Below are 18,475 nucleotides of genomic sequence, written 5' to 3'. Positions count from 1 at the left end.
TTTTACAAAACTAAAAGGAGAAAATGAATGATGCATTCTACGGAACAGAGAGTAATTATGTATCATAGTCAAAGGAGTAAATATCTTCACTATAACTTGGTACATACCATAAAGTTCAAGCATTACCACCAATCTTTGATTTTTTAAACCAAAAAAAACCTTATAAGAGACCTTCATGCACTATTTGTCTATATTATAAAGATCTTTTTCTTTCGTATATTAACATAGCCCTAGGACGACCATTGCTACCCATGACGATTATTTACGTGGTTATTACTATATTTCTTAAAGGGTGAACTGCTTGCTTTACAAGTTGAATAAAACCGAATTCGCTTTAATCAAATTATATTTCATAAACATAATTCTAGTCTAAGGAAATCGTCCTCGTCCTCTATTGTTGAGAAATTTAGCTGCAATTGAACTTTTATAAGCCTCATTAAACCCTCGTCCAGTTCTAAGCGTCTTGCAATTGAAACACTTTTGCTGATCATCCTTCTTTTTCAATTGTTTTTTACAAAAGATAATTACTGATATGAGTTGCTATCCAGTCCACAACAATACTCCAGTTGCAAAACAAGTCGATTCGATCTACGAAAGTCATCTTGATCAATTCCTTTCAGAAGGAGAATATAAAAAGTTTAATCTTCCGCATTTATACGATCATCAGCGTATTGACCACTCTATTAAAGATGTCGAAAATGACCCCTCAAGGGGATATGTGAATTTAAAGGTTTACTCGGTTCCCAATTTGAAACGACCTAACGTTAATGAAATCATTGGTAAAGTAGACTTCGAACAAGTTGCTTATAAGGGAGACGTATTTGGTCCTAGTTGGACTACCTTTTGGGTCCAAGTTGAAATTCGTATTCCTGATGCATGGTCGGATTATGAGCAAGTAATCTTTGAATGGGATTGCGATAATGAGGGTCTAGTTTACACAGAAGATCGTCAGCCAGCTCAAGCATTCAGCGGCTCTGAAAGAACCGAATACATTCTTCCTGAACAATGGCAACGGGATCACAATATCCATATTTTCTATATCGAAATGGCATGCAATGGGATGTTTGGTTGCGGATCTACCGACCAAATTGCCCCACCTGATCCCGATCGTTATTTTGTGCTCAAAAAAGCAGATCTCGTAGTTCCTAATTTACAAGCTCGAGCATTGCGCTGTGATTTCATGATACTACAGCAAAGTGCTAAGGAATTCCCATCAAGCTCTTGGCAAAAATTCAGAGCAAGACAGCTCTGTAACGAAATAATGAATAAATTCCTCCCTGAGGAAGGTTCTTCTATTGAAGAATGTAGATCTCTTGCGAAACTATACCTTGGAGAGCATATCGACTCCGAAAACGTTGAAGAAACAAATACTAATCAAACAAAGGTGTATGCAGTCGGTCATTGTCATATTGATACAGCCTGGCTTTGGCCTTTTGCAGAGACAAGACGCAAAATAGTACGGTCGTGGACTACGCAATTAAATCTGCTGGATAGGTATCCAGAGTATCGTTTTGTCTGCTCTCAAGCTCAGCAATATGAATGGTTAAAAGAAGACCATCCAGAAACCTACGAACGACTGAAGAAATACGTTGCTAGTCAGCGTTTCTTGCCCATTGGTGGAAGCTGGGTTGAACATGATACTAATCTTCCTTGCGGTGAGTCTCTCATACGTCAATTCCTTTTTGGCCAACGCTTCTTCAAATCTGAATTTGATATTTATTGCGACACTTTTTGGTTACCAGATACATTTGGTTATTCTAGTCAGATACCACAGATTTGCCGTCTTGCTGGTATGAGTAGGTTTTTGACTCAAAAGCTTTCGTGGAATAACATTAATTCTTTTCCTCATACTACTTTCAATTGGGTTGCACTGGATGGATCTCAAGTCCTGTGTCATATGCCACCTGCAGATACCTATACGGCAGACACAAACGTCTCAGACATAATTCACTCTGTTTCTCAACACAAAAACTTAGCCAACGATCAGGCTGGTCTACTAGTGTTTGGAATTGGCGACGGAGGGGGTGGACCTACTCCTGAAATGCTAGAAAAACTTCGTCGATGTAAGGGAGTTGCTAACACAGTGGGACTTCTACCTGATATTAAATTTGGAAATTCGGTTGATGATTTTTTTGATGGAATCTTCAAACGCACGAGTAATGCTGCAACATTACCCTCATGGGTAGGCGAGTTATATTTTGAATTCCATCGAGGTACTTATGTGACACAGTCAGAACTTAAATCTGCAATGAGAAAGGCAGAGTTTTCACTCCATGATTTGGAGTATTTTGCTACTCTGGCCTTTATTCGCATTCCTAATTTCAAATATCCCTTTCAAGAAATCAACCAACTATGGAAAACAACTTTGTTATGTCAATTCCATGATGTCCTTCCTGGATCCTGTATTCAAATGGTTTATGACGACGCGATACCTATGATGCAGAACGTCTTCCAGTCATCGGAAAAATTGATCAAAAATATTCTAGATCAGTTAGGATTCAGACAAATCACAAATCATAATATTTTGCCCGATTACCTTCTAAGCACTTTACCTTGGAATGTAGGAGGTGTCGTGGACGAAAGTGTACAAGCGAGTCCTGTATCCTTTTATGAAGCAAATAAAAACCCAAATATTTTAGCACGTTCAGATAACACAGTTAAACATCCAGCTCGAGCCTATGAGTCAAATGGATGCTTGGTACTTCGCACGGATAAGCTTTTAGTTCGAATTTCCAAAGCTGGGTTAATTAAGAGCATTCACGATTTAGAGAATGACAGAGAAGTTCTCGATCTAAAATCCGGGATTAACAAAACTGGTGCCAATCAGTATGTAATCTTTCAGGATACTCCTTTGAGTTTTCCAGCTTGGGACACTGAAATTTTTTCGCTAGATAAATATCGACTCCTTACAGAAGGGAAGGCGCAACTTTATGAAACAGGACCTCTTAAAGCCTCAGTACTCGTAGAAACTCCTATTAGTGAAAATAGCAGTATAAAAACCATCATTTCATTGTCAGGTTTTAATAATGATGCTGATCGTCCAAGTGTCGACTTCTCTTGTGAAGTTGATTGGCACGAAGATTACAAATTCTTAAAAGTCGAGTTTCCTGTGGACATCCATGCGGAATATGCTAGCTACGAGACTCAGTTTGGTATCACACGCAGACCCACGCACTATAACACGTCCTGGGATATTGCAAAATTTGAAGTGTGTCATCACAAGTTTGCGGACTATTCCGAGTATAATTATGGAGTCTCTATAATGAATGATTGCAAGTATGGATTTTCTGTGCATGGGAACTTAATGCGACTCTCATTATTAAGGTCTCCAAAGCAACCGGATGCTCATGCTGATATGGGTAAGCATTACTTCCGTTATTCACTTTTGCCTCATAAAGGTGGACTTAGTCCAGAAATCGTAAGAGCAGCTTACAAGCTCAATAGTCTCTTTAGATTTGTCAACAAGAATTCTATTGAGACAAATACAGAAGCTTTGGACTTTATCCGAGTGGAAGGTGATGAAAGCATAATTTTGAGTAACGTCAAGAAAGCTGAGGATGAGAATGCCATTATTATTCGTATTTATGAGTCATTAGGAGGTAAGTCCAGATGCAGATTGACATTGAGAAATTGTGGAATTAAGAGCGCTACCAAGTGCAATATTTTAGAAGAAGACATAGGGCAAGTCAACTTACAAAAAGATGAAGCTGATTGCTCCTTGCAGATTGAGCTAAGGGCTTTTGAAATAGCATCATTTAAACTGACTTTATAAATTTACGAATTAGATGAGCCGAATAAGATTGTTATGATTTTTTAGTTTACACTGTTTGTTATAAAAGGAACGGTAGCAAAATTAGACTTGTAGTAGTTGGTTCGCATAAACATCGTAAAGTGAGTTGGTCAGCTTACTAAATCATAAAATGTTGAATGTTAAATAAGAAAGGAAAATTCATTAAAAGTGAACATGAGAGAGAAATCGTATCTTAATTGGATCAATTTGTAGTAAAACGAATATCGGCTGGGTAAGAAATCTTTAATTGATGACGGATTTGGTCCGTTAAACGCATCATTCGAAGACTCTCGCCATGGGGGATTTCAGAGGCTTCATTCAAGTTTTTCATTATACATTCAAAAACTGCATCTTGTTCGTAAAAGAACCCTGTGGCATCAAAGGAAAAATCCATGATCTCAGAACTTCCATCCGGCTTTTTGAGGGTTAATGTTTGAGGGCGAAAACATTTTCCAGAAATGATCAATTGAACCCCATTGTCACCATCGACTCGCAAAAAATCTTGAGTAACAGGATCACGATCCATTGAAGTACATAAAACCGCGATAGCTTGAGATTTGGGAAATACCAAAGTGACAGCAGTAGAATAATCGCCAACGTCATCATTATTATCAGTAAAGGTGAGAGCGTTCGAGGAAACTGTAGGATCGTTTTTCCCATTCAAGGGGTCGTCAAATAAAAGGACCTGTGACCAAGTCAGAGGATATACACCCATATCAAGAAGTGCACCGGCACCTAAAGAAACATTGCACATTCTAGACTCATTGGGTAGTTCGCGAAAGCGCGAATTTAGGCAAAAATCAATAAAGAGTCGAAGGTATTTTCCGCAAACACGCTCTTCATGTAACAGCTGCTGTGCTTTTTTCACAATAGGGAAGAAACGAATCCAAAAACCTTCAGCAAAAAATACCTTTTTTTCGCGAGCCAACTCTACTAGGTCAAGGGCTTCGGGATAGTTGATAGTCAATGGTTTTTCACATAAGACACCCTTGCCAGCTAGTAAAGCCAACTTGACAGTATCATAATGCTGAGGATGGTGGTTGGAAACGTAGACGATATCTACATTGCTGTCCTGAACCAATTCTTCGTAAGAGCCATATGCTTTAGGAAAAGAGGAGCTACCCTTGAAGCGTTCAGTGAAAGCAGCGGCTCTTTCTTGGCTATTTCGAGTAGCTACTGCAACAATTTCATGCTGATATTTATGGTGTTGCTGAGCTTGAACTAGGTCTTCTGCGAATGAAGCAGCAATTAGGCCAGCACCAAGGAATCCCCAGCGAAGTACAGGTACGTTTTCAGAGTTTTGTGCAATCGTCATGTTTAAATACTGATATGTGCTAGGACCAAACCAAAGAGAAACTCAAAAGGAAAAAGAAGATAAATAAGAGAAAAATCCTGGATTATAGCTGCAAAAAAAAGGCGTATACCGTATGAAAATGAGAATTTGAGGTATTGAAAGCTTTCAGCAGAAACGAAGATTCAGGAAACCTTGTGTTGGAATCACAAAATGCAAATTGTAAACGATTCCTATATGTAAGTAAAAATATCACAAAAAAAAAAAAAAACACACAAAGAAAGTCCTAAATTTTAGAACATTCCTTTTAAAAATCGGTCATCATATTATAATAGCACCGGGAAAATGATATCACTGTAAGCTCATGATATGAGGAAAAGGGATGTGGGATTATTTTTATAGGTTATATAATATAAGCGAGATTGATTCCTACATAGTCAAATGTAAATAAAGAAAGGAGGTAAACAGCCCTTCCCCTTTGCCTTGAAAAAAAAAAACAAAAACAAAAACAAAAGACAAACTTGTCTGTGAAAAGTTTATGTTTACCAAAGAGCCATACTAAAACAGTAGAATTCATGAGAGCAAGGAATTCAGAACGACATCATTGGAACCAGATATTCATGTTGAGCTAAAGGACCACTTTCTGCTTGTAAACATTTTCAAGCAAATTGGTCGTTGATAAATTTATCATTTGAAAAAAAAAAAAGCGATCAAGTATAGTTTGTTTGGTTTTTTTTTTTTTTTCAAACGGGAATCAATCGTAGCAAATCCTTTTGAATCGTAGGTCCTGCATGTTTTACTCTTGATGAGTTCACAAAGAGAAAAATGTACTGGTCGTTTCATGTACCCAGCGAACTTTTCATTCATTCGTTTTCTCTATCTCTTCAAAATCAGGTTGCTTCAAAAAACCTTTGTCAAAGAATCTTCAACGCCCATTGGAACGGGAAAATTTTTCTTTCTTTCTCTGTTTACTTCCACCAAAACAAACCCATCAACCCCCGCAATCCAAGACATCCTTGTAAACTTTTTAGTATGATATCTGTTTTGATTTTCCAGAAAAATACCTGGCGTACATAAAGACGGAATGTCTGAATTTCCGATTCGAACGGACGAAATTCCCTTTCCGTCCAAGACACCACAGCACGGCTTTGTTATGACTGCGAAGCTGCTTCGACCGAGTATAGCCGTGACGTAACAAAAATTTCAGGCGACCGAAGATGACTAATTTGGGATGAACCAGTACTATATATTTAGCTCATTTCAATAAAAATACTTATCATCTAATTTACGATATTTACGAGACTATCTTAAATAAATCAACTGTGTTGTTTATTTTTTATTTTTTTGGTTTATTTAGGATCTGATATTGATTGTTTTCTATCGATTATATTGAAAAAATGTCGAACCAACAACTCGTCTTAGTTACCGGTGTTACAGGCTTCATTGGAGCCCATGTTGCTGTATCTTTGCTCAACAAAGGTTACCGTGTGCGTGGTACCGTCCGTACCATGGATAAGGCTAACGAACTTGTCCGTTTGAACCCCGAGCTCAAGGACAAGATCGAGTTTGTCATTGTCAAGGACATTATGGCTCCCTATGCCTTTAAGGATGTCATCAAGGACTGTGACTATGTCTGTCATATTGCTTCTCCTTTCATCGTCGAAAACATCACAAATAACAAGGATCAACTCTTGGACCCTGCTGTAAATGGTACACTCAGTGCCTTGGAGGCAGCCGTCACTGAACCCAAGGTAAAGCGCGTGGTCATCACTTCTTCCTTTGCTGCGATTGGAAACTTCACCGTCGATCCCTCCAATGGATATACCTATACTGAGAAGGACTGGAACCCCATTACTTACGACGAAGCTGTATCTGCTAACAATGGTATTGTTGCCTATTGTGCCTCCAAGAAGTTGGCTGAAAAGGCTGCTCGTGAATGGGTAAAGGAAAAGCAACCCCATTTCGATATTAGCACTGTCAACCCTCCTTATGTGTTTGGCCCTCCTATTCACCCCATGAACAGTATGGACTCTTTGAACACTTCGAACCAGATTTTATGGACAGTCATCAATGGTTCCAAGGTTCAACCTTCGATCCAACACGTAGAAGTCGATGTTCGTGACGTTGCCAATGCCCACGTTTTAGCTCTTGAAAGCCCACACTTGAGCAATGGCCGTTTGCTTGTCTCTTGTGGTCCTTTCTCCACCAATAGCATAAGCAAGGTTCTTCGTGACAGATTCCCTGAAAAGAAGGATGTCATTTCCGAACCTTCTGATGTTCCCTTCAATGAGAAGCATTACACTTTGGACAACTCTCTCTCCAAATCTCTCGGTCTGAAGTACTATAGCGAAGAGCAAACTTACATCGACACTGCCGCGAAGCTTTGGGAGCGTGCTGAACAATTTGCCAAAGCTAAGTAATTTTACGAATATATGACTTGGTTGACTCATCTGACTGTACTTTTTGATTCCATTTCGTTTTTCTTTCTTCGTTTAGTTTCTTTTTCTTGCCAGTTAAATGTCTAATGACATGTTATTTAAATAGTAATAGGCTGTACTGAACGTACAAACAAGTAAAGCAAAATATAAACAACTCTTGTATCGCCAAAGCCGAAGCCAAAATCAAACAACTGTAAACAATTCAAGATCAAACAAAACTTTTTACCATTCAACAACTGCTTTTTCTGTTATATCACATACTACGGCCTAAAAGACGATACCCTTCGCTTACAAGAATTCCATCCTTCGCCATCCTTCGCCATCCTTATCTATCCTCTCCTCCACACTTACCTTCCTAAAACGCACATATCTATGGACTAAAAACCAGCTGCCAAATATTTCGCTTACGTATCATCAATTAAAAGTACTTTAAGATTAATCTTTTCTGCTTTCAAGTATAGGCCACTGTTTTTGGATTACGATTGAGATTGAACTTCTTTTAACGAAATCTGGAAGGCAGTATGAAAGCAGTAGTTGCGAACGGACAACGTGAGATAGAATTTGTAACAAACGCAGAAAAACCGGTTCCGAACAAGGGACAGATCTTAGGACATGTTTTACAAGTTGGCTTGAATCCGATTGACTGGAAAATCGCATACAATGTTCCAATTCCGAAGGGTACGATTGGCGGAACAGACTTTGTGGCCATCGTTGAAGAAGTCGGGGAAGGAGTGGACGCATCCAAGTACATAGGAGCTAGAGTTTCAGGTTGGGTCCCTGGATTTCTCTCGATTTCGGGCTCTGCTTGGGCTGAATACGTTTGTACGGATGCAAGACTTGTATTCTTTGTTCCGGACAGCATCGTGTCTTCAAAAGCTTGCGCAGTTCCCGTAGCTCTTACTACAGCTTCACAAGGAATCCACCAGCGCATTGGATTACCAATGCCTAATCCCGATGGTTCTGTTAATCCGATACGTAGGAAATGGTTTTTGGTTTGGGGAGGCGCTTCGTCAGTCGGTCAATACGCCATCCAATTTGCAAAACTGGGCGGTTGTAACGTAGTCGCAACTTGCTCTCCTAATAATTTTGAACAGATAAAGAAACTCGGTGCATCTTTCGTTTTTGATTACCATGATAGTCACGTTGTTGAAAAAATCAAGCAAGCTACAAATGATTCGGTCTTTTTTGGCTATGATGCCATCAGTCTTCCACATACTATTACGAAATCTATCATGGCGTTCAGCTCAGAAGCAAAAGCTGCTAAATTAGTCACTGTGTTAGGGCCTCCGGAGAACCCTCGTGCAGAAGCAGTCGACACGATAACTGTTTTTAGTTTTACTGCGTTCAATGAGGAGTTTGAATTTTTTGGTGAGAAAATGGTAGGTAACGATGAGGATTATGAACACACCGCAAAGCTTTTCGAGTTGGTGTCTACACTATTAGAAAAAGGCATCATAGTTCCCAATGCTACTAGGGAGTTTCATGGTGGTTTGGAGGTGATTCCTGATGCTTTAAGAGAGTTTGCATCTGGGAACCACAGTGCTGTAAAGTTTGTCATTAATGTTTAAAGTAAATGATAATTTTTTGATTTTGTTATTCTTTATTTCATTTTTAGGAAAAGTTTCTATCGAATCAACTTTTGTTTAAATAAATGAAATATTCACTCTTTTTTTTTTTCCCTTAAATCTTTTTTCGATGTAAAAAGAAATGGATCCAAGGAATGGAAATCATAGACAAGCAACAAGTCATTATCGTAACTATCATTCATTATTCATTCATAAACTGTAGCATAAGGATAAGAAAACAAAACCAAGAACCAAAAAACATAAAACATAAAACATAAAACATAAAACTGGGAAACAACGATTCATAAATCCATTGCCGAAATCTAGAGAAAATAAATATCCATGCATTTAGAAATAAAAGTATGACTTTATTAAGCAAAAGGAAAAACGAGAATGGAATAACAGCAATTGCTTTCTTCTAAACAAGTTGGAGACTTGTCAACATAAATCATTGCTTCTTGCTAGTTACAGACGTTCCCGTGGACTCCTCCACTTCTTGTGCTTGAATCACTCGAATGGTAGACGGGCCAGCTTTCTCATCAATCTGTTCAACCAAGTTAACAAAGTCCATACCCTGTTCTTCTTCTTGGGGGGTACACCGAATTTGAAGTCCAGGAATCATGTCGACAAGTAGACAAATGATTGCAGTGACGACGAATGACCATACAGCAACTGAGGTAAAAGCGGCAAACTGATATCCCATCTGTTTCCAATGATGAACTATCCATCCGCCCTTGATTACAGTGGTCCCATCGGAAGCAGCGACATTTGGATGAGCTAAAACACCCAAGACAATTGATCCCAGGACACCGCCAATGCCATGTAAGTTAAATACACGAAGGGTTTCATCTATACCAAGCCAGTCACCAATGTCGTGAAGTAGATTGCAGACAACAGCAGTGAAAATGCCAGCAACCGCAGCACCCCAAGGATAAACATGTCCACAGCCGGGTGTGATGCCAACCAAACCAGCGACTGCACCTTCGCAAATTCCGACAGCAGAGATTTTTCGATAACGTGCATAATCCATGATGGCCCAGGTAACGCAGGCAAAGCTAGAAGAAATCAGAGTGTTTGTAAAAATATAAGCAGTCCGTAAATTAATGGCGAGCAGGGTGCCAGAGTTAAAGGTGAGCCAAGAACACCAGATCAGAACGACTCCAAGATATAGCATTGTTGGATTATGGGCAGGGAATTTGGGAATACGGCTGCGGCCGATAGAGTATTTCCAGCTGACGGATCCCCATGGGACAAGAGTAGTTGAGCTACATCTTTGAGAAGAAGAACAGCTATCTAGCGAACTTGTCCAGTCTTCGGGATTGGAAGGGTCACGACGGCGACCCAAAACAAACGAGTAAGCTAGAGCAGCAAATCCAGAAGAAATATGGACTGGGCCGCCGCCGGCAAAGTCCAAAGCACCCATGGTATAAAGCCAGCCACTCGATGACCAGGTCCAATACGCTTGAGGACAGTAGACGAAGGTAATGTACAAGAAGGCGATGACAAGTGAGGGGACGAGGCGGCCTCGCTCAGCCATGGCGCCAATCAGAAGTTGCGCAGTAGTGACGGCGAATAGACCACCAAAGGGAAAGTAGACGATGGCGGGGATTGTAGAGCCAGTAGTGTAAGGGGAGAACCAGACATCATGTAAACCTCCGAGAGAAAGGGATCCATAAAACGAAGAGCCAGGCGCAACGGCCAACGAGTACCCGAAAATATACCATTGGATCAAGATGACAGAAGTAACGAGGAAAGATTGCACGAGGATGGAAAGCGCCGAGCGTTTCCGGACCATACCGCCATAGAAGAGGGCTATGCCAGGGGTGACAAGAAAAACAATCACACAGCAGAGCAGGACATAGGACATGTCGGCAGGCGAATACGTATTAGACATGAGGTTGCTAGCCTCCGACATAGAAGAGCTGGCATTTCGACGAAAAAGAGGAAGCGACCCTGCACCCTGTTTCGTCGCAGCAGCAACCTGTTCCAACGCATCATGATCCATACCTTCTTTTTTTTTTTGTTTTGTTTTGTCTTTATATTACTTTACCTTAATTGACTTATCTTCCAATCAAGCTCAATGATCCAGATGAAACACACACACACACACACACAAAAAAAAAGCGATCGCTCAAAAAAGGAAAAACAACGATTTCTCGTCCTCAACTCATCTATGAAGAAATCCATTTCAAATTATATAACACCGATCATGTTGTTTATCTCTAGCGACTCGAGAAAAACTATCAAAACACCACACATTTTTCCTCTTCCTACAACCCTTAAAATCCATTCCATTCAATTGGAATTCAGATATCACATTAGCAACCCAATGACTTGAGAGAACTCCACCACCTTCCGTCACCACTTCTTCAACCCATGATGATAGGATTCCATCAGATACCATTGCTTATCGCTTCTCGGTTTTAATCAACCTAAAATCCTCACTTGCCATGGCGAAGCTTCAATAACCCAATAGAAGGATGATGATAAAGTATGAGCAGGATAAGGGTTGTTATAAGATAGATTGAACGGCCAAGATGGTTGATTTATCAAAGTTTGAGATATGGTTTATGGTGATATTAGGTTTGATGAAATCAAGGTGAGATTGCATGGCTAGGTATATATAGAAGGCGAACAATTAGCGACAAGACCAGATACAGAATTACATAGAGTAAAGCGTGCGTTTTGTGTTTATAGAAGAAAGAAAAAAAGAGGTAAGTTCTAGGAGGAAGAGGAGGGAGAACGAGAGACATGTCGGACGGATGTTAATGATTGTTCCAGTAGGCTTTTCTTTTTTGTTTTGTTATTTTCCTTCAAAGAGTTTCTACACAAGATTTTGTGTTGAACCATAGTTTTTTCGTGTCTTTGATTCTCCTTGTGTTTCTATAGATTTATTTGTCTTGGTTGCTTTCCCTACAATGACTTTATTTTCTACGAAATCCCAACATGACTATTCCGATCCCTTGGACCCTTTGGGCCCAGAGGAATTAAAATTGGCCGTCGAGCTTGTTCGGAAGGCGTTTCCCGACCACAAGTACAGTTTCAATGTCATCACTTTGAGCGAACCGGCCAAGTACGAGTACTTGGGATGGAAACAGTTCCCAAATGTGCAGCCTCGACCTGATCGAGTTGCGTTTGTGGTTGTCTTGGAAGACGGAGTTTCAGGCGTTGTGGAAGGAAAGATTAACTTGACGAAACGATGCATTCTGGATTGGCAACAAGTGACCGGCGTTTGCCCCATTATTACAGCTGATACCATGGAACAAACTGAAACGCTTGTTCGCAATGATCCCAAAGTTCAAGAACAATGCATAATATCCGGCGTACCTGCCGACCAAATGGACCACGTTTACTGTGATCCGTGGACTATTGGTTACGATGAACGTTTTGGCAATAGTCGTCGTCTCCAGCAAGCTCTCATGTACTATCGATCCAACGAAGACGATTCCCAGTACTCTCATCCTCTAGACTTTTGTCCCATCATTGATTCCGAAGCAAAAAAAGTCATTGCCATCGACATCCCCTCTGTAAGAAGACCTTTGTCCAAGCATAAGCCTTCCAATTTCAACCGCAAAGATGCCGAACAAGAATATGGTAAGATGCGCGAAGTCAAGCCTATCTCCATTACACAACCTCATGGTGTCAACTTTACGCTGAAGGGACGATACATTGAATGGCAAAACTTCCGCTTTCATATCGGATTCAACTATCGCGAAGGTATCGTTTTGTCCGACATCACCTACAACGACCATGGCAATGTTCGTCCCCTCTTCTATCGTATGTCTCTTGCTGAAATGGTAGTCCCTTACGGCAACCCTGAGTATCCTCATCAACGAAAGCACGCTTTTGATTTGGGTGAATACGGTGCCGGTTTCCTAACCAATCCTTTGGCCTTGGGATGTGATTGTAAGGGTGTCATTCATTATTTGGATGCTCATTTTGTCCGTCATACTGGTGAAGTCCAACATGTGAAAAATGCTATTTGCATCCATGAAGAAGATGATGGCGTCCTTTTCAAACATTCCGACTTCCGCGATCATTTTCAAACCACCATCTCGACTCGCGGTGTCAAACTCGTTGTCTCTCAAATCTTCACTGCTGCCAACTATGAATATATGGTCTATTGGATCTTCCACATGGACGGTGTCATTGAATGCCAACTCAAACTTACCGGTATTCTCAATACTTACGCTATGAACCCCGACGAGGACACCAACGGATGGGGTACTCAAGTTTATCCTCAAGTCAATGCTCACAACCATCAACACTTGTTTTCTCTTCGTCTCAACCCCATGATTGATGGTTTAGATAACTCGGTTGCCATCAATGACGCTGTTAGCGGAGAGGGTCTTCCTGGATCCAAGCAGAATTATTACGGCAATGCCTTTACCTCGAAACGTACCGTTGCCAATAATGTGAAAGAAGCCATCAGTGACTATGATGGCTCTACCTCCCGTACTTGGGAAATTTGCAATCCCAACAAGTTGCATCCTTACTCGAAAAAACCAGTTTCCTACAAGCTTGTCTCTCGTGAAGTCCCTCCTCTGCTGGCTCGCCCCGGTTCTTTAGTCTCCAACAGAGCTGGCTTTGCCCGTCATCACATGCACGTTACTCCTTATAAGGATGGGCAACTCTATCCTGCCGGTGACTATGTACCTCAAACTTCTGGTCAGCCTTCCAAAGGATTACCCGAATGGATCCAAGAGAATCCTGATGAAAATGTGAATAATACGGATATTGTTGTGTGGCACACTTTTGGAATTACACATTTTCCCGCTCCTGAGGACTTCCCCGTTATGCCTGCTGAGCCCATCAGTCTCCTTTTGCGCCCTAGAAACTTTTTCCTCCGTAATCCTGCTTTGGACGTCCCCCCTTCTCGCAATGTCATGACTTCTGAGGTGAAAGCCAACCAAGAGAAATCTTCCCACCATGGTCAAGACTTGCTGAAGAGTCTGACGGATGCTACATCAAGACTTGCATTTGGTGAGACCTTTTTTGAACAGAATGATGGACAAAAGAAGGATTGTCAGAACTGTCATTAAAGTTATAATCACAGTATGGATATGAATGATTTTTTGTTATGGTTTTTCATAAAAATTAATGTACACAAAATGAAATTTCTTATTAGAGACAAACTAACCTGTTTTCCCTGATTCTGCTATCTGTATTCAGTAATCGTTCATATCCGTTAAAAAAAAAGTCTTTAAAGAGTAGAAATAAATGCACATAAATGTGGAACGACCCAGCAATCTTTTTGCCGTTGGTAACTTTGGCTTAGCTTTATGAGAGTGTAAGGCATACCATCTTTCACTGAGATCGTAACTTGCTTATAGAGCAAAAAGCCATCAATGACTTTGCTTTGAATCTTTACAGAAATCTTGCAGTCCTTGCTTGTAGTTAGGTTCGCGAATTGGGAAAACGCCTTTATAACTGCTAATCAAGGAATCATTGGATAGGCACTAGCTTATTATTAAGGATAGAGTCAAAAAGGTTATGCAACAAGAGGAAAATGACATGGCTCATTAACAGAGAATCCATTTGCTCTCCAGTGATCTATACCACGCAAATCGTATTTTTTCCAAAGCTCTTTCAAGGCATTCACAAAATGTTTCAAAGTAGCCTCATCATTGTGTAAAGGCGTAGGCGTTACTCTCAAGCGTTCAGTTCCCTTTGCAACTGTTGGATAATTGATGTGATGGAGGTAAATATTGTAATCCTTTATAAGATCTCTACTAATCAATCTCCCGAACTCTGGATGTCCAACCATAATGGGGACTATATGAGATTGATTGGAAAGGAAAGGTATCCCTGAATCAGTAAGCATGTCTTTTAATTTACGTACGGCAGACTTTTGAAGGGCTCTTTCAGTTTCTGAAGCCTTCAAATACTCAACCGAAGTTAAGGCAGCGGCAACATCATGAGGAGGGAGACTAGAAGTGTAAATGAATCCAGGACAAAAAGAACGTATGAAATCAACGAAAGATGAAGATCCTGCCGCATATCCACCTGTAGCGGAATAAGATTTAGCCAAGGAACCAGTTATAATATCCACCTGGTCTGAGATGTTAAGAGCAGCAGCAACGCCAGCGCCTTGCTCTCCATACATTCCAACGGCATGAACTTCATCAAGATACGTTAATGCACCGTACTTTTTTGCCAGTTTGCAAATGGACTCAATAGGAGCGATATCGCCATTCATGCTGTAAATTGACTCAAAGGCAATTACCTTTGGAGATGATTTTGGGTATCTGTTCAGTTTCTCTTCTAAATCTTTAATGTCATTGTGCTTATAAATAACCTTTTCCGCTCTGCTGTTTCGAATCCCGTGAATCATGGAGGCGTGATTCAGCTCATCACTGAAGTAAACGCAGCCTGGAAGCCTTTGTGCCAAAGTAGCGAGTGTAGTTTCATTAGCAACATACCCACTGTTAAACACAAGACAGGCTTGCTTCTGATGAAGCTGTGCTAAAGAATTTTCCAAGTCAACGAATACTTGGTTATGCCCGGCGATGTTTCTGGAGCCCGTTGAAGAAACACCGTACCGATCAACAAATGCATGGATAGCGTCAGCAATTTCTTGGTTCGTTCGCATTCCCAAATAGTCATTACTACACCATACATCAATTACTTTTTCGTGATCATTCGTATATGCCTTTGGTCCTTGATTATTTATGACATGGTTGATGTTGCTTAGCACCCTATAGGTACTTGTTTCTTTTCTTTTTTGAATTTCCCCATGAAACGCTGCATCATAATTGAACCCAATTTTCGATTCGCTTGCAAACGACTTTATCAATTGGTGAAACGGTAATGCACCGATTTTCTTTTTTTGAGTCTTGATGCTTCTTGCACACAATAGCATCTTAAACACAGATAAATTGAAGTAAAAGAAAGGCTCCTGAAATCTTCAAATTGTAAAATCCAAACCGTGAGAGTTTTTCACAATTCCCAAAAAATCAGTTTTGATGATGCTTTTGATCTTTCGCTTAAAGTAACTTTGTTTCAAGAATTCCTTACTGAAGCCTATATAAATGAGTAGAATTGAGTACGACCATAAGAACGCAGCAAAGGGAATTATCTTATAAGAGAAGAATTTTTGCTTCCAATGCTTTCGGATTTAAACGACCGAAGGAGGTTCTCTTGCCTACCAACGGGTTCTCAGAGTTAAAATACAGATCCATTATTATTAGTTGAAAGAACAAATTTAAGAGCAGAGCATTTATCTATGGTAGAGATTGAGTATAATATTGGAAGGAATGCCCAACGATACATGAACATCCTTTAATCGTGCCGTGCCGTGCAACGTGAGAACTAGTGGATATTTAGACGCATACTCTTCTTCCTCTTAAACTAGTTAAAAATTTCTTCATGTCCTCAAAACTACTGTCTCGAGTTCAATGTAAACAATTGCGGAGCAAGATAATAGAGCCCTCTGGTTTGCTTCCAAGTTTCCAAGGTCATCAAGCTATAGGTTGGTCAGGATTTACTGGAGTCGATTATCCTTTACAATCGTTAGAGCCATTGATACACGAGGTCAGGTCGAATTCATCGTACGCAAAACCTGTGTTCGATTTAAGGGTATGCTCGTCTGGAGGTACGGCGACGGAGTCGACTTTGGCAGAGCTAGGCATGGTCTCTAGCCGATCGCCTTACCAAGTAAGCAAAGCAATAAACAAAGGTATAAACAATAAAAGGATACAATTTCATGACCACTCGCTTATAGATTTCGCGGAACAGCTGACTTCTGGACATTTGGGTGCCAAAAATGGAAAACCCCAATCCTTAAGTATAGCAATCGTGGAAGCTACAGAGATCACGGAAGAGGGAGAGCTTGTTCCTGGAGCTTCGGTAGGTGTGACACCTGAATTAATTCAAGTAGCTGAAAAGGTGATTGTCGAAATAAATACTAACAGTCCATCGCTTCGAGGGATCCATGACTTGTATGTGCCTGCTTTACCTCCCAGTCGAAGCCCGCTAAACCTATGCACCTCTTCAGATAGGATTGGAAAAAGTACAATACCTCTGGATCCTAAGAAAGTGATTGGAATTGTAGAGGGATTTCATGGGAATTTTCCAAATCGTACGGAATCAGGAACTAGTATTACCAAAGCAATTTCCCAGCATATCATAGAATTTTTTAAGCATGAAGCTCGTCGAGGAAGACTTCCAGACAATTTACATCCAATCCAATCTGGAATTGGTGCCATTGCAAACTCTGTTGTTGAAGGACTTGGTAATTCTTCCTTCCGTAACCTTCAAGTTTGGACTGAGGTTTTACAAGATTCATTCTTAAGACTATTGGAATCAGGAACTGTTCAGTACGCATCATCCATGTCTCTTCGTTTCTCTCCTCAGGAGTTGGAAAATTTTTACAAACATTGGGAATTTTACAAAAATCATATTATTCTTCGCCCTCAGGCAATCACCAATAGTCCAGAGATAATTCGCCGATTGGGATGTATTTCTTTAAACACGCCCGTTGAAGTAGACTTGTATGGACATGTGAATAGCACCTGTGTTATGGGAAGTCGGATGCTCAACGGTATTGGCGGATCTGGAGATTTTATGAGGAATGCAAAGCTTAGCATTATGCACACTCCTTCCGTAAGACCATCTAAAATAGATCCGGTGGGTATTTCTACCATAGTTCCAAAAGTGACACATGTCGATCATACAGAACATGATATTGATATTGTTGTTACAGAGCAAGGGTTGGCGGATCTTCGTGGTCTATCACCAAGAGAAAGAGGAAGGGAAATCATTGAGAAGTGTGCTCATCCTGTTTACCGTCCCATCCTGATGAATTATTTTACTTTGGCAGAATCTGCATGTCTAAAAGCAAAGATGGGACACGAGCCCATTCTTTTGGATAAAGCCTTCAAAATGCATACTTCTTTTCTTGAAAGAGGAAGCATGAAAATTTCATCTTGGTAATCATGTTAATCACCTGTCAATTGCCTTGCAACTGACAGCAGTGATGATTGGTGACAAGTATAATTGACTATTTACGAATTTTGACTTTGTAGAAGGTGAATTGTAAGATATATAAGCAAAGGAGAATGTCTAAAAGGTTTACGATTTGTGATCCGTGAAGGCTATGACTAACTTTCGTTGCATTTTCAAGGGTATTGTATCACAAAATGGATTGGGGCATTAGGGACTTCATATTAAAAAACTGGCTTGCCTTTTATATCTTCTGGTTCTATCACGTACTTTGAGCAGCTCAGGAAGTGCCTTTTAATACGTTTCGGTTTTTGTTGGAAATCTGGATATGTTTTATTTCTAAAGAAACAAAAAGTAATGTACTAGTATAAATAAAAGAAATCCAAAAAAATATCTTCGTCTATTTGCTTCTGAAATTTAACCTTTGTATCACTATTTGCTTCATTTA

At 40.2% G+C, this 18,475-nt stretch overlaps 8 protein-coding genes across 8 annotated transcripts; 5 read left to right on the top strand and 3 right to left on the bottom strand.

Annotated features, from left to right (window-relative positions):
• Positions 1–223: 223 nt before the first annotated feature.
• Positions 224–3,810, top strand: SPOG_03823 (alpha-mannosidase). Its single transcript, XM_013166087.1, has one exon. The coding sequence runs from the start codon at positions 533–535 to the stop codon at positions 3,770–3,772; it is 3,240 nt and encodes a 1,079-aa protein (XP_013021541.1). The 5' UTR covers positions 224–532; the 3' UTR covers positions 3,773–3,810.
• Positions 329–5,584, bottom strand: SPOG_03822 (dihydrodiol dehydrogenase). Its single transcript, XM_013166086.1, has one exon. It carries the CDS (start codon positions 5,103–5,105, stop codon positions 3,993–3,995), a length of 1,113 nt encoding a protein of 370 aa, XP_013021540.1. The 5' UTR covers positions 5,106–5,584; the 3' UTR covers positions 329–3,992.
• Positions 5,585–6,478: 894 nt separating this feature from the next.
• SPOG_03821 (flavonol reductase/cinnamoyl-CoA reductase family protein) lies at positions 6,479–7,641 on the top strand (the record flags this gene model as incomplete). The annotated part of the gene is made up of 2 exons (XM_013166085.1): positions 6,479–7,497; positions 7,632–7,641. 2 exons carry the CDS (start codon positions 6,479–6,481, stop codon positions 7,639–7,641), a joined length of 1,029 nt encoding a protein of 342 aa, XP_013021539.1.
• Positions 7,642–7,843: 202 nt separating this feature from the next.
• SPOG_03820 (dehydrogenase) lies at positions 7,844–9,194 on the top strand. The gene has a single exon (XM_013166084.1). The coding sequence runs from the start codon at positions 8,041–8,043 to the stop codon at positions 9,085–9,087; it is 1,047 nt and encodes a 348-aa protein (XP_013021538.1). The 5' UTR covers positions 7,844–8,040; the 3' UTR covers positions 9,088–9,194.
• SPOG_03819 (ammonium transporter Amt3) lies at positions 9,171–12,160 on the bottom strand. The gene has a single exon (XM_013166083.1). The coding sequence runs from the start codon at positions 11,087–11,089 to the stop codon at positions 9,533–9,535; it is 1,557 nt and encodes a 518-aa protein (XP_013021537.1). The 5' UTR covers positions 11,090–12,160; the 3' UTR covers positions 9,171–9,532.
• On the top strand, positions 10,958–14,237 carry SPOG_03818 (copper amine oxidase Cao1). The gene is made up of 2 exons (XM_013166082.1): positions 10,958–11,798; positions 11,866–14,237. Exon 2 carries the CDS (start codon positions 12,003–12,005, stop codon positions 14,124–14,126), a length of 2,124 nt encoding a protein of 707 aa, XP_013021536.1. The 5' UTR covers positions 10,958–11,798; positions 11,866–12,002; the 3' UTR covers positions 14,127–14,237.
• Positions 14,168–16,298, bottom strand: SPOG_03817 (5-aminolevulinate synthase). Its single transcript, XM_013166081.1, has one exon. It carries the CDS (start codon positions 15,944–15,946, stop codon positions 14,576–14,578), a length of 1,371 nt encoding a protein of 456 aa, XP_013021535.1. The 5' UTR covers positions 15,947–16,298; the 3' UTR covers positions 14,168–14,575.
• SPOG_03816 (acetyl-CoA hydrolase) lies at positions 14,961–18,430 on the top strand. Its single transcript, XM_013166080.1, has one exon. It carries the CDS (start codon positions 16,453–16,455, stop codon positions 18,016–18,018), a length of 1,566 nt encoding a protein of 521 aa, XP_013021534.1. The 5' UTR covers positions 14,961–16,452; the 3' UTR covers positions 18,019–18,430.
• The last annotated feature ends 45 nt before the right edge of the window (positions 18,431–18,475 follow it).

This window comes from Schizosaccharomyces cryophilus (genome assembly GCF_000004155.1).
Source record: "Schizosaccharomyces cryophilus OY26 unplaced genomic scaffold supercont4.1, whole genome shotgun sequence".
NCBI classification, from domain to species: domain Eukaryota; kingdom Fungi; phylum Ascomycota; class Schizosaccharomycetes; order Schizosaccharomycetales; family Schizosaccharomycetaceae; genus Schizosaccharomyces; species Schizosaccharomyces cryophilus.
This window is presented reverse-complemented; position numbering and strand designations above follow the sequence as displayed.